The 17,394-nt window shown below is 35.3% G+C and overlaps 2 protein-coding genes across 4 annotated transcripts; one reads left to right on the forward strand and one right to left on the reverse strand.

The window, feature by feature from the left end:
• The first annotated feature begins 6,838 nt into the window (after window positions 1–6,838).
• LOC113698441 (toMV susceptible protein tm-1(GCR26)) lies at window positions 6,839–13,155 on the forward strand. 2 transcript variants are annotated; one of them, XM_027218265.2, is made up of 10 exons: window positions 7,142–7,281; window positions 7,381–7,488; window positions 8,235–8,882; window positions 9,335–9,541; window positions 9,899–10,114; window positions 10,236–10,446; window positions 11,173–11,420; window positions 11,651–11,829; window positions 11,923–12,176; window positions 12,805–13,155. In XM_027218265.2, exons 2-10 carry the CDS (start codon window positions 7,486–7,488, stop codon window positions 12,951–12,953), a joined length of 2,115 nt encoding a protein of 704 aa, XP_027074066.2. In that variant the 5' UTR covers window positions 7,142–7,281; window positions 7,381–7,485; the 3' UTR covers window positions 12,954–13,155. The 2 variants fall into 2 exon arrangements, with proteins under 2 accessions (XP_027074065.2, XP_027074066.2); XM_027218264.2 differs by lacking the exon at window positions 7,381–7,488 and having other exon boundaries at window positions 6,839–7,281.
• Window positions 13,156–13,297: 142 nt separating this feature from the next.
• Window positions 13,298–17,087, reverse strand: LOC140010436 (abscisic acid 8'-hydroxylase 1-like). 2 transcript variants are annotated; one of them, XM_072057444.1, is made up of 9 exons: window positions 16,760–17,085; window positions 15,924–16,248; window positions 15,493–15,642; window positions 14,969–15,220; window positions 14,383–14,469; window positions 14,187–14,265; window positions 13,860–13,966; window positions 13,652–13,770; window positions 13,298–13,555 (listed from the first exon to the last, which is right to left on the reverse strand). In XM_072057444.1, the coding sequence occupies exons 1-9, from the start codon at window positions 16,984–16,986 to the stop codon at window positions 13,447–13,449; spliced, it is 1,455 nt and encodes a 484-aa protein (XP_071913545.1). In that variant the 5' UTR covers window positions 16,987–17,085; the 3' UTR covers window positions 13,298–13,446. The 2 variants fall into 2 exon arrangements, with proteins under 2 accessions (XP_071913545.1, XP_071913546.1); XM_072057445.1 differs by lacking the exon at window positions 15,493–15,642 and having other exon boundaries at window positions 16,760–17,087.
• Between the last annotated feature and the right edge of the window lie 307 nt (window positions 17,088–17,394).

Here is a 17,394-nt window from a genome sequence, read left to right on the forward strand (position 1 = left end):
CATCCGTATTTAATTGCAAGTGCAAAAGTTAGGACTCGTGACATGCAATTAGGACCGCATCTTATACTTTTGCCGGAAAACTCAACAGAGTCGCCAATTGATTTATGCTGTTCATCTTTTTGAGTGCTTGAAATGTGCATTACGTCCATTACATCAATGATCATTTCAGACCGCACAAGGAGGAGCACAAGACAAGCTAGTGAGAGTGACCCACAACTGCGGAAGCAGCACATAATTTTGCTCGGCTTTCTTTCTTTCTTTCTTTCTTTTGCAGACTTTTGCATCTCCCCATGGTAATGCGGTTGGCAATTATTATGTTGTTCTTGTCTACTTAGATGTCGGGGCCTCGACACGGTACCTTTTCTTTACACCACTGTCCATCAAACTTCATGCCTTGGAAATAACTCTAATATAACTATCTTAAGTCTACACAAACAGTAATAAATATTACTTTTCTATAGTATAAAAATGTCAAATTATTTACTCTGAATTACTACTTATTAAAATACTCTTACATGTACAGTATTATTCAAAAATGGATACACTATGTCTATAATCTTTTCTGCCTCTTTCTCGAGTGCCTTTGACCTTCACTCCATTTCCATTAATTGCTCACAACCATTTTCGTCTTGAATTTTTCCACTTCGACTTGTACTTTATTAGTACTATTCTTTTTAAATAGCGTGAACCAATTGAAGTATACAAAGCATGGAGGATGGCGTAATCAATAATGCCAAACTTCTGATGGCTTTGGTTAGAGCTAGGGCTGACTGTAGGTTTCGGAAATGGGGCAGGAACGGTTGTTAGAAATAACCGTTCTTGAAGGTTCACGGTCACGATGTGGTCTCAAAAATTTGTGCGGATCAGATTACAGCATGTAACTCGATTTTCACGCAATGTGTGGGACCCATAAAAAATTGTTCTAAAGTTACTCCATATGTAAAGAAAGTTACGCGATGTGCAAAAAAATGTTACGCGCTGTTGGAAAATGCACAAATCGGCACAAACTATTGCAGGTGCAACCGTTTGTGCCCCATGTCCGTAGGTTTCACTCTCGTAATGATGATTTGCTCAATATGGGACAGTTAGGTCTTGATGCGAAACGGACGAGGGGTAGGAACAGTTGCAGGAAGCAATCGTTCCTAAAGGTTCATGACCAAAATTTGGCAAAAAAAATATATATAATCTAAATTTCATTTTATACATTGTTTTTCACACCATGTGTGAAGCCTACAAAAATTTATTCTATAATTACACGTTACTGAAAGTGAATTACACCGCATATATACAAAGTTATATCTTGTGCATTTGTACAAAAACTGCTCCAGACAGTTTTCTGACGACAATTCGGGCCTCTTGTCCATGCAAAACTGTGCAATCAAAGCAAGACCTAATTCATCGTCACAAGTACATTGATGCTATAATTGCATCCCACTAAAACAACAAATCCGTATGTTATTTACTGGACTAGCTTCTTTGTGTTGCTAGGAGCCGAAAGTTCAGTTGATTTTGTAGTTGAAATTTAGCAACACTAAATGTCTAAAGCATTGGCCGTTTTAGGCACAGTCCCCACAGCAATTATACGCAAAGTTTGCATATGTTTAACATGTATATGCTACTGCGTGGACTTCTTTATGCTAAGCCAATTTTAGAGCCAATAATTTTGTGGTATGGTGACAAGTTATAGTTTGTTCTTCCGCTTTCTCTTTCCCTTTTTAAAAAAAAATTTTTTTTTTACTGTTAGTAAAAGGGTGAAATTTAAGAAGGAAGGAAAGAAAAAAAGGATTTCAACTTGAAATCACTAGATTCCGGAGCCTTAGCCGTATCCATTTTTCCATAGATTAACCACACTTCTTTTGATGCCTTAGGGCTTCTTTCAATTTAAAAATTATTGTTCTGGCGTTAGATAAAGCTGTAGAGATCATGCACGAAAAACTGTACTTTTCTCAGTTAATTATAAATTCTGATTTTAGATAATCATGTTTTTTGATATTATCATTAGCTTTTGAGTAATAATTAACTAAAACTAAAATTTAAAATCTATCACAGAGTAGTAATTTTTGTGACTATTCTCAGTTCTTATAATTTGGGCTGATTTGGATCATTGATCTGAAATTTATTTGATCCTAGCCGCTAAATGTTCTTCAATCCAACAAATTTAACTTTTGGGTATGTGGAAGATGATGGGCCTCATTGGACACGCAATTACTGGCTGATGCCCTAAAATAGAAGGTGAAAGGTCAAGCGTAAGGTCCAAAAGTCTCCCCAATTCAGAGGGATGAATTTTTTTCGTGTTAAACCAATGTCAATCGATACAAACGAGAAAATGAACTCAGCCGTTGATCAAACGTTGATATAGCATCTTGATCTTTTCAGACCATCAGCCCGATATTGTTCAATTTTTAAAGGTGGTTATTCTTGTTTCCAGATGTTTTTGTCTTGCTCAATGTATTTTTATTGTTTTACGATTTGGAGATGATATATCTCCTTACATGCGCTGACCTATAAACTTAAAAAAAAAAAAAAAAAGAAAGTTTCGCCGCATGCATGTTTGATGCGGCGACCATTTGACGGCAACTAATTTCACAGTCGCCTGTGGAATTGTATGAAAAGAAATTATTATTTTTTTGCTCTCCTTTTAGAACAAAAAAAAATTAGCAATCCAAATAATTTTAATAGCATCTAAGTAGAGCTGGCAATTATACCCAAAACTCAACAACCCACCCAACCCACCCACTAATTTGAGAGGTTGGGTTGGGTAAGTTGGGTTTTGGGTTAATTTTGGGTTGGGTAATAAAAATTCATATATATTTTGGGTGGTTTGGGTATTTGTGTTGGGCATCCATTACCCAATTTAAGTTAAAAAAAATTAACAAATTAAAATCAAGAAACAAAAAAGAAATGACCCATATATGTACTGGTATGTATAATTATCATATATATACTACTACTACACACTGAGAAGGATGATCAACGAGTAATGCTTAAAAAGAACAAAATTGAGAAATGAACGGTGCAGCACAAATGTCAGTAGGATTTAAAAAAAAAAAAAAAAAAGAAAATCCTTGTACTCTTCGCTCTTCACATCTATCCTTTTGCCGAGTTCCGGAAAAATGCATCCTCCTGTTCTTCTATTTCTTTTTCTTTTTTTCATTCAAAATGAAAAAACAAGTCCCTCCCCCCCAATTTATTGTTCCACCCAAAATTGTTGTTTCGGTCTCTTAGTTTGGATCAAAACAATACCCAATTTGAAAATCTTGTATAAAAAATAGTGAGTTCATCCAAGTAATTTAAATAGTTAGTATGTGTGTGTATTTGTGAAAGTATATTAGTGTGTATTATAATGTGTTTGTATGTGTAAAAATAACGTATTTCAAAAGAGTTTAAAAAGTGAGTGTGTGTGTGTCTATGAGTGTTTTAGTGTGTAAAAATATGTCTATCTATGTGAAAATGTGTTTATGTGTGTGAAAATTTTTTTTTGTATGTGAATATGTATTTGAGAGAGTTTATGTATCAAAATCTATTAATTAATATATTGGGTCATATTTGGGTCATGGGTTTGAGATGACCCAATATGACCCAACCCAAAATTAACCCAATCTAAAGTTGGGCAGATTGGGTGTCACCCATTTAAATGAAAACTCAAATCAATCCGCCCAAAAACCGCCCAACCCGCCCATTTGCCAGGTATACATCAAAGCATCTATATTAAAAGAATAACTTTGGAAACTTTGAACTCCAAATCAACAATGCTTCTCTTTTTTTAATATTACTAACAAAAAAATGTATATTTTCATATAAAAAAATCTGGCTACTAAAAGAAAAACTTAGCCGCATGAACATTTTTATCTTGTGATATTTTCTTGAGAATAAAATGAGAAACTATAAAGGAAAAAGGAAAATTCATAATTAAAAGAATTGAAAGGCTAAAAAAATTTTATTTTAGGAAAGTGATTTGAATATTTTTTTTAATCATTTAAGGAGAAGATGGATCTCTGCAATTCCTCTTTTTAATTTCAATCATTAAGGTGAAGATTTTTTTGGGAAAGAGGAAGAATTAAATAAAGAAGAAAGAGAAAAAGAAATAAAAGAAAGGAAAACAAGGTAAATGAAAAGTCAAAATAATGCAAAGGTAATTTTGTCCTAAAGGGGATTAAGTGAGCAAAATTAAATATTAGGGGATAAACTAAAAAATTGGGTATTCTTTAAGGGGATAAAATATGATTAACCCTGTGTTTATTTGTCTTCCCTGCGAATGTACATGGAGTACTAATTATGACAAAAAACCAAAGTATATGAATATGCTTATATTATAGTAATTATGACAAAAAACCAGAGATTAGATAACCAAAAACAAGAGAACTTAGATAACTTGAACACAAGCCACTTTTGGACAAGCCTCTAAAATGCATTAAATTTTTTTTTTTCTTTCGGTCCTTTGTAGTACTTCTAACACGAGAAAAAGAAATTGAAAGTAAAATACGAGGTTTGTTTGGATTGTAAGTTATTTGGGATTATTTGGAATATTTTTACTGTAGCACTTTTTGTGATGTGATGTATGTGAGATAAAAAGGTAATTAGGAAGGTAAAAAGGTGTATTGGAAATTGTAATGATGATGTAAGCAAATAAAACTGGGTAAATAATGCTCAATCCAAACAAACCCACGGTTTCATGGTCGCCGCATTTTGAAAATGCAACAATCCTAAGTGAGGAAAACGATTCCGAAGGACACCATAATTGAGATATTTTTGTGAATTTAACAATATTCGTAGAAATTGCCCTAGCTTTTGCCATCAAAAATAGAAAAAAAAAAAAAAAGATATGTTGGTTGCTTTCAATTGAAATATAAAATTCTACAGTAATGTTGGTGGTTAGGGGTGGGCTTTTAGAATTTTGCTCACTGTCAATTAAATTCTGATAATTGAAAATGAAAAGGTGTAGAAAGGTGGGCACATAATGCACGAATCCTATGTTTGGCATTTGAAAGTGGAAAGGATGTGGAAAGTGGATACAGAAAGAGTGATAAATTTTAAAGTTAATGTGAAAGTGATAAATTTTAGGGAAAATCGTTCAAAACGTCCCTCATATTTTGCAAAATAACTTTTATCGTCTCTTACTTTTAAAAATGTAATTTTACCTCCCTTACAAATTCACATTGATCAAATTTGATCCCTACTTAAGTTTTCGACTAGTTTTTTGTCGGAATTCATCACATGCCTTGCACGTGATCATATCTTGATGGCAAAGTTGTCAAATCAGATTTTATATAATTCGATTCATAATCTCCCATATTTCATAAAAATTATTTTTTTCGTTCCTTATATTTCACAAAATGAATTTTTTCATCTTTCATATTTTTCAAAATGAATTTTTTCATCCTTTATTGATCATGTGTGTGAATAATTTTTTTAAATTCATGTATATATCTATTTGATTTCACCTGAACAGTACGAATAGCATGTGAAATCAAATAGAGATATATTACATACTATTCGTACTGCTCAAGTGAAATTAAATAGATATATATAGATTTAAAAAAATTATTAATTTTTCACTTATATTCATTTTCTTTTACTCGAAATTTGAAAATAAAAAAGACATTTAATCCTAAATATTATCGAGTGTTTATATCGAATTAAATTTGGATAGAAAAAGTAAACAAAAAAAAGTATGACAAAAAGAAATAAGTGGTTAGCACTTTCAAATTTTAAGACAATCACAAGGCAAGTAATTCAATTGTTGGCCTTAAAAGTGTCGAATAGAAATTTCAAATTTAAACTGAAATTTATTAGCACAATTATAGAATTCGAGTTAGGATCCATTAATTAGATGACTTTATTATACAATTCAATAAATAAATTATTACCAAAAGAGAAGGTCACAAATATTGAATAGGTTCAAATGATGAAATCATATAAATATATATATGAGTTTCAAACAAAATTATTAGTTTTAAACCCCTATATATATATATATCTATTGAATAGCGTGTGTATAACTACGATTAGCATGTTTAGATGAAATCCAATAGAGATAAATTACATGTTATTCATACTGTTCAGATAAAATCAAATAGACATATACATGGATTTAAAGAAAAAAACTATTCGTACACATGATCAATGAGGGATGAAAAAATTCATTTTGAAAAATGTGAGGAATAGAAACGTTCATTTTTTGAAATGTGAGAAACGAAACAATTCATTTTGTAAAATGTTAGAGACAAAAAAATTCATTTTGTGAAATGTGAAGGACTATGAATCAAATTATGTAAAAATTTGATTTGACAAATTTACCCTTAAAAAATGATCACATACAAGTCACGTGGTGGATTCCGGTCAAAAACTAGTCGAAAACTTAGGTAGGGACCAAATTTAGTCAATTTGAATTTATAAGAAACGTAAAATTATACTTTTTCTAAATTTTATTATACTACTTCTAGCACAAACGGCATATATTTTTTTGAGGGTTACCTCTTAACGCAAAAGTGATAATTTTTATTGTACCACTTCTAGGGGTGAACACGCAATGCACATCATCATTTTTTTAGGGTTTCCTCTTAACGTAAAAGTGATAAATTTTATTATGCCACTTCTCTTTCATAAGAGCCATGTTTAGATTTTTTTTTTTCCCTATTTTCGCTGGGAACAATTGACAACATCATGTAGCTCATGCTAATTTCTACACCGCAACAAAATGATATTTCGGAAAATCATTCATCTAATGCAACTTAATCTTATGTGGCACTACTGCATTTAGAATCCTTGCTCTAACTTTCTCAAGAAAAACACACACACAAAAGCGACATAATGAATACTTCGTAATAGTCCAAAATACTTGTCGATTTTTTTAACCAATAAGCTCTCAGAGCAGCAGCGGATCGCTATCCTCAGTAGTCCATTTTTTTTTTAAACGGCATTAAGGTGGTGCTAAGGTGGTATAGTTGAGCACTGTGGTTAGCACTTCAGCTATCATCATCACTTGCTAAACTCATAAGCAACGATCTTCGTCGTACCCCAAAAAAAAAAAAAAAAAAATAATAATAATAATAAGCAACGATCTTCGCTGATTGATTCAATCCTAAAACCATAAAATTAACTTAATTATTGAGATCAATAACAAAAGGAAAAGCAGATACCAAAATGGCAAAAAATGAGATGAATGAGGCGGTGCAAGTTTTCTGCGTCGGAACCGCTGATACGAAGCTTGAAGAGCTCCGATTTCTATCCCAATCCGTTCAATCAAATCTCAACAACTTCTCCACTAATTCTTCCACTAAGGTACTGCATATTATTCTTCAATATTCTAATAGAAAATGTTTCAATTTTGTTCTTTTCTATTTTTTAGCCTAATAGTTTTTGCTGCTGACCACTGTGTAGAAAAGAATCTTGAACGCTAATCTGAAGTGGGATTTTGCATGGTTGGTTTGATTAAACGCTGTTATGGAGTAGCTTTTATGGTTGCTGTTCGCTCCTCTGCTTGTAATGGTGAAGCTTCAGTTCTATCGTTGCTAGTTCTTGCTAAGGCAGGGGCGGAAGTTTTACATATATGTATTCGCAATCAATTTCTTGTGTCAAAATAGTATCCGGTCGGTGCTATGCGCTTCCCATGTTATGCATTGCTGCTTTTTGGACCATTTTGAAATGGCAAATGATGGTACCAAAAGTGCTGATGAGGAAATGTAGGTCTGTAGCATAAGCTTTTATAGTTCTGTTTGTACATCCCTTCTATGATCAGACTCTGCTGAGATTCAGAAAGGAAATTTATAGACTGGAAATTGTCAGGATAGGCACACAGCACAAGTGGAGATTAAGTTAATTAAGTGCAACTCGTTGGTGGGTATTTATAGTAGAATCCAAGATCAAATGCACACTTAACCTTAAGATCTTAGTATAATTGCAAGGTCCACCACTGTCCTTATGGGTAATATAGGCTAGATGCCCTTTCTTTTACAAACTCGTCCTTATGTTATTAACACATAGTCCTGACAAATAAAATTTATAGCTTTTCCGGATTTGTGTCTTGTCTTTGTGGCCATTATGTGTTCTTAGTTACTTCAAGAACCCATAAGTTTCTAAGATGCTAAAACAATTTAACTTTGATTGTCGAGGAAAAAACCGAGGCAAGAAAGATATTGGAATTTTTGGTGGTTTCAGTACAGTTAAATGCAACTTTCAATGCTGTTTATTTTTCAGCATTGCTTCACACTATAAAAAGTTATGAAGATGTGCAGGTACAAGTTACAGTTGTAGATGTTTCTGTGGGTGAGAAGGAGGTACAGAGCTGTGGTGACTTCAAGTTTGTATCAAGGGAGGATGTCTTTTCTGCTTCAGGGGAACCAAGCCCAGTCCAGCTTCCTGATGATAGAGGCAAAGCTGTTGCACTGATTAGTAAAGCACTTCAAAATTTTCTCAGAAAAGCTCATAGGGATCAAGTCCTTGCTGGAGTTGTAGGGCTGGGAGGTAGTGGAGGGACATCTCTGCTATCATCTGCCTTTCGATCTCTTCCCATTGGGATCCCCAAATTACTTGTATCTACTGTTGCTAGTGGTCAAACGGAACCTTATATTGGAACATCAGATTTATTGTTGTTTCCTTCAGTGGTGGATATTTGTGGCATTAACAATGTGAGCAGGGTTGTGCTATCAAATGCTGGTGCAGCTTTTGCTGGGATGGTCACCGGAAGGCTTGAAAAGTCTAAAGAAACCCGCAATGGCAGTGAAAAATTTACAGTGGGTTTGACAATGTTTGGAGTCACCACACCATGTGTTAATGCTGTCAAGGAAAGACTGCTTAAAGAAGGTTATGAGACCTTGGTTTTTCATGCCACAGGTGTAGGAGGCAGGGCTATGGAGGATCTTGTTAGACAAGGACTTATACAGGTAGCTATGCGTGTTATCTGTACAAGCATTAAAACTCTTACAGATTAACTTGTACAATTTTCTATTTGGAGTATTGGAACTTGGAAGTTGCTATTTCCTGCAGGGTGGATCTATGAAATGGGCAGAAGTGGTAGAGGGAAAGTGTTATTATTTAAAGAGATGAAAATTTAAGGTTGAAGGTCGAATATGGGAATTTAAAGAGACTACTTAGCTTGAATTATAATGAAATTAAGTCCTTCAAGAATTAGTTCCTACTCACACTCAGCCTCTTTGTCTAGGATGGGGTGCTTTAACATCAAAACAACTGCAAGACTGTGGAATGATAATAAGTTTAAGATGAAAGATAAAAACTTGAACAGATTAATTGATGATTAGCAACAAATTGTCAATTGCCATTTTTATTTGCTGGATGATTTATCGACACTCAACATTTGTATTGCTGTTGTACATAGGGTGTTTTAGACATCACAACCACTGAAGTTGCAGATTATGTTGTTGGAGGTGTTATGGCATGTGATAGTTCCCGGTTTGATGCCTTAATAGAGAAAAATATACCTTTGGTGCTGAGTGTGGGAGCCTTGGATATGGTTAATTTTGGAGGCCGAGATACCATACCTTCTCAATTTCATCATCGGAAGATTCATGAGCACAATCAGCAGGTAAAAAATTTAATTAACTTTGTCTACTTACATTTTAGCTGGAGTCAGTTACGTTTTAGTACTCAAGTATACATGGTAATGACTACTGTGTCAAATATCTATTTGATCAGATGAAGTTCAATGCTCTGAATTCTATGCTTTAGCCTACCACAGGAGTAAATTGATGGAAAAGAAGAGAAAAAAAGCACTTCTGTAGTTGTTCTACTGAGATATTGCTGTAACAGTTATATAGTTCTTTGGTCAGAATGAAACATATTCTTGGCTGGTGTAGAGTAAAAGAAAAGAAAAAATTGATCATTCTGATTATTAACCTTCAGGATATTGGACATGTGTTGATAATATTTATGAATTTTCAAGGTTTCTTTGATGCGGACTACAGTGGATGAGAATAAAAAGTTTGCTGAATTTATAGCAGAGAAGTTAAACAAGTCAAACTCAAAACTCTGTATCTGCTTGCCAGAGAAAGGGATATCTGCTTTGGATGCACCTGGTAAGGCCTTTTATGATCCTGAGGTTACTGGAACTCTGATAAAGGAAGTACAGAAGCTGATTCAGACAAATGAAGACCGTCAGGTAACCGCATTGCTTACAAGATAGATTTTTGAGTTTTTTTACATTATTCATTTGCCCCATGGAGTTTCCTACTAAAAGATTCTGTTCATCTCTGGAAGATAATATATTTGTCTATTGATAGGTCAAGGTTTTCCCTCATCACATTAATGATATTGAGTTTGCAAACGCCTTGGCTGACTTGTTCATAGAGATCTGTCATAATTCTAAAGATGGTGGTGAGAGTGTTTATGAATCTATGAAAGATATCCAAGAAGATCATCCTGTTTTTGAAGTAAAACCCACAAAAGGAACTATTTCTTACTGCCTGAGCAACTTCCCAAATGCAAAACCAGGTTTTTTTCCCCCTCAGTGTTACTTTTCTGAGCTTCTTCTGTATATATCTTAGGTTGTGTTGTATCGTGAAACTGGTTAGGCTGATTTTCATTTAAGATTGTCTCGTAACTCGTCTAAACAGACATAGTAGTCTTCATGGTCATTTCATGGAAAAACCTGTTTAGAGGAAGCAAAAATTTACCTTCTTTTCTTCATTACTATCATGTTTACTAGGCTCCTGATTCGCATGCTATTAGCTATTAAGAGCTTGTTGAAGATGTTTAGTGACTGATAGTTTCCAGTCCTTGGGTCAACCTGTCAATTACCTCCGTGCATCTGTCAATCTTACTTTGTCACAAGTCTAGCTGAATACTGCTTGTTATTTGAAAGAAGTGTTGACACAGATTTGCCTCGATGCTTAAGGCAGCATGTGGTTTATGAGACAACCTTAAGTTTCTGAATTTGTGCTTTGCAGAATTCTGCTTGAATGAATGGTCCATGGGAGGTTTTTTGCATTTCTATTTTATCTTCTGACATGGGGAGGGGGCTAGGGGAAATGGTGGAAGTAATCAATTCATTGCTCTAACTGCCTTTATTGTTGTGCATTGAGGCTTACTGTTGCAGATGTAATATGCTCTAGGAGCTTAGTAGTTTCTTCAAATTCACCAATATATGCAGGAGGAGGGATTATGTTTATTTCTAATATCTAGCTGAAGTCCTAATGAAAATTTTATTCCTTTCAACAGAAACTTTGCAGAGAACGCATGCCATGCTGCAGAATTTGAAAGATCAAATAAGGATGGGTAAACCCATTATTGGGGCTGGTGCAGGGACAGGGATATCAGCAAAATTTGAAGAAGCGGGTGGTGTGGATCTAATAGTTTTATACAACTCAGGGCGCTTTCGGATGGCAGGAAGGGGCTCCTTGGCAGGATTGTTGCCTTTTGCTGATGCAAATGCAGTTGTAGTTGAGATGGCCAATGAAGTGTTGCCTGTAAGAATTTTTTTCTTCCAGACGGAAAAGAGTTTATGGGGTGAAAGAAGAGTATATGTACATGTTAAATCTGGCAAATACTCCAGTAATATGCTTGAATTTTTTCAGTACTGCACCTTCATGGTTTAATTCTTTTTGTAACTATAGTAGGATGCCTCCATTGTATACGGGGTAAGCATTACCATTGATCACCTTGTGCTGCTCGATTTATACTCATGTTGAACGTCCAGGTAGTTAAGAAGGTTCCTGTTCTGGCTGGTGTCTGTGCAACTGATCCATTTCGCCGCATTGACTATTTCCTGAAGCAGTTGGAGTCCATAGGTTTCTGTGGAGTGCAAAATTTTCCTACTGTTGGGCTTTTTGATGGTAATTTTAGACAAAATCTAGAAGAGACTGGAATGGGATATGGGTATGTCTTAATTTAGTGACATACATGTGGGCTTTTTTCTAACATTCGTTGCAATGATAAATGGAATGAACAATCACCATATTCGTTATACAGATTGGAGGTTGAAATGGTTGCGAAAGCTCATGAAATGGGCCTCTTAACAACCCCTTATGCCTTCAACATAGAAGAAGCAGTGGCAATGGCAAAAGCTGGTGCTGACGTTGTAGTGGCTCACATGGGGCTCACAACCTCAGGATCAATTGGTGCAAAAACGGCTCTCTCATTGGATGAAAGTGTTGTTCGTGTTCAAGCTATTGCTGAGGCTGTTCATTCTGTCAATAGTGATGTTATTGTGCTCTGCCATGGAGGTACCATCTGAGAAACCTTTGCTTGCTACAAATGTTTTCAACCAATAATGTACTGAACCCAAAAGTTCAAACAATGGTGGGATATTTTCTATAGCAACATTTTACCAATTCAGAATGATATATGTTGCTTGAACTGGAGAGCAACAATAATAACTACTAACTCTAACAGCTTGTATAGCTAATTGGTCATTTGGGTCATTGGATCAAACTGGTTAGTCCACCTGTATTGGGTTTCTGTGTTTGGTCAGGAGGTCATTCTAGAATATGACGCATTGCTAGACGGATGACTGCCACCATAAAAGGACCAAATAGAGACATCATCACTTGAAGGCAGAGTCTATTATTATTTTGAAGCTTGAATTTTTATCGTGTTTGCTAGGTACATTTGGTATATTTTTCTGGAATCTGCTTAGCCGTCTGTTCAGATTGCTGTGTTTAGTTGGACTTGGCTTCTACCAACTGTTGTCATGTCTCATAGATGTCACTTCTTTAAAACTAAATTTCAAGAAGCTACTTGTTAGATATGTTTCATGGTATCAGCATAGGAAAGAAAAAACAGTACATTATTCTTAAGTGTTGAATGAATTCACTTTGTTTTCACATTTATTGACTGCTGTGCAACTTTCAGGTCCTATATCCAGCCCTGAAGAAGCCAAATATGTACTAAAGAATACAAAAGGCGTTCATGGATTCTATGGGGCATCAAGTTTGGAAAGGCTACCAGTAGAGCAAGCTATAACAGCCACCGTACAGGAGTACAAATCAATTTCTATGTAGTAAACATGACATTCTTGGATGCCTTTGGGAGCTAGATCCTTTTTGTGTGTTTGTTAACTTTTCGATTCATTATCATCTTTTTCTGACATGTACTTTGTTAAAAAAAAAAGATATATAAATATTCAAAGATTTCAGATCAACATTCTGCACTTATGGATGAGAATAAAATTTGAAATGACATTATTGTCATTCAGAAGATTTAGCTCTTTCTCTTATAATGGCCGAATATGGTTGGTATTCCTTTTGGGTATGACTGGAATACTTGAAATTCATGGTTTATGTATTACGATGGATCACATGAATGATGACTGGATGACATCATTTCTTTTTGTTGCCTCTACTAATTTCCTGTGAAATTTAGAATCTTCTTTTTCAGGGAATTTGAAACATAAGAACTGGATTACAACAAGAAATTGATGATACTTGGTACATTGTCTTAAACCATGCATCTGCATTAATCACCGTAGTGCACAAGTCATCTGCTTCAGGGTATTTAGTTGTGTTCATTCTTCAGGGCCGTTAAGGTTATTGGACATCCACTTCTCAATCTTGGTATGTGTGCTTTTCCTTCTAGATGAGGGTCTAGGTCATCAACAGTCCACCTGTGCAATGAAAGATGGAAACTCATTCAAAGTAGGAAACTGTATCCCTTTAAAAAGAGGAACAGAAGTCAGAGAAGCTAAAGGCTAGGAGCTCACATGTATCCCGTAGTTAGTCGGTGTAAAAAAACCAACATTGTAAGTTTTGCCATATTGATTCCCAAGCATGTCCTTGGTCCTGACCCGAATGGTATGTAACTGTATGGCTTTTGCATTTCCTAATGATATGAAATACATGATGAATTTATAATGTTCCTTTTTGGAAAGTGAGGATGATTAAATGAAGAATGAGCAGGAAACTTGTTACATCAAATCTTGAAGGGTTGAAGAGCATAGGATCCTTGTATATTTCTGGGTCTTGATGTATACAGGTTGCATCAACATTGACATGCCATCCTTTCTTTATCTCGAAACCTGCATCATGACATGGATAAGTATGCTTGTTGATTTATTTAATAAATACAATCAGGTTTTTTCTGTTAATCTGGAGATTGAATATGCTAGGCTTATAATATTAGAATTTTGGGTTTGAACCTTTTTAGAAGAAAAGGTTTTTATGTATGTATATGTAACTAGTAAAGCATGAGGCAAGTTTTCTTTTGCCCTTGTTCCTTTTAGTTAAGGCTTAACTTACCTTCAATTGTGCAGTTATCTAGTGCCACTCGAGGAAACCATAGGAGGATGTTTGACATTCTCAATGTCTCTTTGACAACCTAGAAACATAAAAATCAACCTTGATAAGCATAGAAATATATATAATTGGGGGTGGACAAGGGACTGTAGTTTCAATAAGGAAATTCATTGAACTTCTTTCTCCGAGTTCCTCTAACCTTTGAGGCATATGACATGTTGTTCAGGTCTTCAAGGGTCAGGAGGGCTCCATTTGGCTTGTTTCTAAGTATGGACAATTGTTCTTCCTGTAAATCCATCAAAAGAGAAAGAATCATAGTATGTCTGCAATGATCTTCAATGAAAGGATGTGACATATATATATATATATATATATATATATATAAAACAAAAGCACACACAAGCACAGAGATATTGATTTTGTTTGGATAGGAGGTTATTTGAAATATTTATTTGAGATAATTACTGTAGCATTTTTTGTGATGTGATGTATGTGAGATAAAGAGGTGGTTGGAAATTGTGTTTATGATGTAAGTAGAAAAAAATTTGAAATTTTGTTTGCAAATCTTCCTATCCAAAGAAACTCAATTGTTTTCTGCTAGTTTTCCTCTTCCTCGAGGTTTTTGGATTCTTTTCTGTTTCCTTTCCTGGAGTGTTTCAGGTGCTCGCCAGGGGGAGGGGGAAGCAATGGCTAACAGGAGTTTAGTAGCAGAATGGTGGGAGGGGAGTTTAGAGAGAGAGAGAGAGAGGGAGTTTGCATTTTAAAATGCAGGCATTAATTCTCACCCTGAGCCTATCCTGAACTCCTTGATGTTCATCTAAGAACTTGACACTCCACGTCATTGCAGCAGCTGTAGTGGTTTGTCCAGCAATTATCAATGTCAATAGGTTATCCATGATCTCTTCATCGCTGAGTTTTTCATTATCTGGATATTGATCTCTTTGCAGCATGGACTGTAGGAAGTCTTCAGGATGTCGACTTCCTGTCCTTCGACAGGCAATCATTCCTTTGAACGTTTCCATGAGTCGACGGCGTGCCTGTGGATATTGCTTGTTCAGTTTTAATGACTTAAAAAGTTTGAAATGAACCAGCATACTTCTTTCATGTTTCAAGATATCTTTTCCTGCACTTTTGCTTTTGTTTCTGGAAAGGATTTTACTACAATTTGCTCTGTCTTGTAGCTGTCTTAATATGCCAAATTTCTTAGGTCACATTGCTCCTAAAACATCACCAAGCAGATTTTTCTTGTTGGTCATTTGGTGATTATTGGTATGACCTATAGATTCTATATTGCAGAATAGAAGCTTACTTTGATTCCTTTGTAGTATCGAGTGCCAGGGGTCATGACAGGGAAGGATAACATGGCATCAGAAACTGCAGTGCAGTGTCTTTCAATTTGTTCGAGTAAGGAAGCATCTGTGACGCTCATCAACATGTCACACATTGCATCAAATGTCGTCTGCATCAAATCTATTGAGGTTAGCCTTTGACATTGAAAACCAATACTTCTTCATTTCTTGAATTTCTAAAAATGTTTCTTGGGCTGCCTTTTGGCTTGTGTTGTTAACATATTGAGTTGGCTTGGTCAAATGTCCCGTGTATACAAGTCCTTAAACCAAAGTTTCCTCATAATAAAAAAAAAAGATTTCTAAAAGAAAGTTGGTCGAGCCTGCCATTTGTTTTAATACCAATTAGAACAGTGTCTATGCAACAGATAATGGAAATGGAATTCAGTAGTACCTTCATATTGAAGTCAAGCACCACAAAACTTTGTCCATCCCTTTCTAATTTCTCCAATCTTTTACTCAGCATGCAGTCAATTTTCTGAACAAACTTGGATAAAGAATTCATAGAGAAAGGTTCAGACAGAAGACGCCTGATTCTTCTGTGACTTTCATGAGGAACACATAGCAAGCTATTCTTTCCTACTGCATCTGCCATTGATTTCACATATCCCTTGTTGAACAGTGCAAAATCATTGGCAAAGATTGTCTTGGCACCGTCAACACTTGGAACATACACATGGATCTTGCCAAATATCCTTGTTTTGAACCATTTCCCATACCTAATTTTATCAGTCAGTCAATCAGTACATATTTCATGAAGCTACTTAGCTTCTGCAGTAATTTTACCTTAATCAGAGAGTTGGTGGTAATAGATATCTCTACTGTTTTCTTTTTTTTCATTTTTATTTTTACTGTCTCTAATCTTTTCTTCTTCTTCTCCTCCCCCTATTCTTTTTTCTTCTGGTTGGCATTATACTACAATTTTCAACTGCCTTTTTACATGATTATGACATGGAAATTGCTCTTACTGCAAATGAGAGGACTATATAGGTTTGAGAAGAAAGGCAAAACATATGTACTTCATCTTAGTCAGAAATTGAAAAAGTTCAGGTATTTTGTAACTTGACACTGTATAAGATCTTGGATAAAACAGTAAACTAACTCCTAGCTTTGCATCTGTTGGAAACTACACTGCACATAAAGGAGTTAAATTGAAGAGTCACAAGGATGGCTTCCCCTATATCCATCAAAGATGTATATTCTATTCTCAAAAGGAGGAGGATAACTTACCACGATCGTCGGAGTCTAACAAACTCATAGCAGCCTTTGTTGCTATTGTTAGCTGAGAGGAATGAAAGAGTCTCCCCGAGGAAGGGAATTCCCAGGCTGCCAGGGATGCCACTTTTTCCACGTTTAGTTTCCTTAGAAAGGAGAACTGTCACTCCTAAGGCGAGCACTGATGCTAGGAGAATATAATGGTAGTTGCCAAGTAGAAGGACGAGATACTCAACAGACATCTTGAGTTAATTTTGAGGAAACTGATGACAGTCGGAGTATGATTATGAACTGTTGGAACATAAATTATCAGCTGGCATCAAAGGTCTAGTAGTCTGAGATGAACGAGAAATGTGAATTAAATAGGGATGTTTGGTAGCGTCTTTAGCGTATGCCGGTTACAGCACTACCTCCAAGATTCATGCTAGTAAAAGACAATATTCTACGTGCCTCCGTCTTTGTCCGTACTTCCTGAGACATTGTAATTTGACCCTCAACTTTGTCATATCCTTGTTAAATAACTGGATTGCCGAACCAGGGTAGTGTTTGCCAGGACGAGAAGTTGATCTGAACATTTTTAATCACACAAATGGTGACTAGCATGTTCGCAAACTCTTTTCTTTGATGATTCTTGGTACCACAACTAATAC

Source organism: Coffea arabica, chromosome 7c, assembly GCF_036785885.1.
Source record: "Coffea arabica cultivar ET-39 chromosome 7c, Coffea Arabica ET-39 HiFi, whole genome shotgun sequence".
NCBI classification, from domain to species: domain Eukaryota; kingdom Viridiplantae; phylum Streptophyta; class Magnoliopsida; order Gentianales; family Rubiaceae; genus Coffea; species Coffea arabica.

Bases quoted from the DNA above. Each gene is read 5' to 3' on its own strand.
- LOC140010436 (XM_072057444.1), bottom strand. From the start codon at position 16,986: ATGTCTGTTGAGTATCTCGTCCTTCTACTTGGCAACTACCATTATATT. The intron at 16,249-16,759 runs GTAAGTTATCCT...TGATAAAATTAG, and splicing joins GTTAGACTCCGACGATCGTG to GTATGGGAAATGGTTCAAAA. The intron at 13,771-13,859 runs GTAACAAGTTTC...TCATATCATTAG, and splicing joins TCAACCCTTCAAGATTTGAT to GAAATGCAAAAGCCATACAG.
- LOC113698441 (XM_027218264.2), top strand. From the start codon at position 7,144: ATGGCAAAAAATGAGATGAATGAGGCGGTGCAAGTTTTCTGCGTCGGA. The intron at 7,282-8,234 runs GTACTGCATATT...GAAGATGTGCAG, and splicing joins CCACTAATTCTTCCACTAAG to GTACAAGTTACAGTTGTAGA. The intron at 10,115-10,235 runs GTAACCGCATTG...GTCTATTGATAG, and splicing joins AGACAAATGAAGACCGTCAG to GTCAAGGTTTTCCCTCATCA.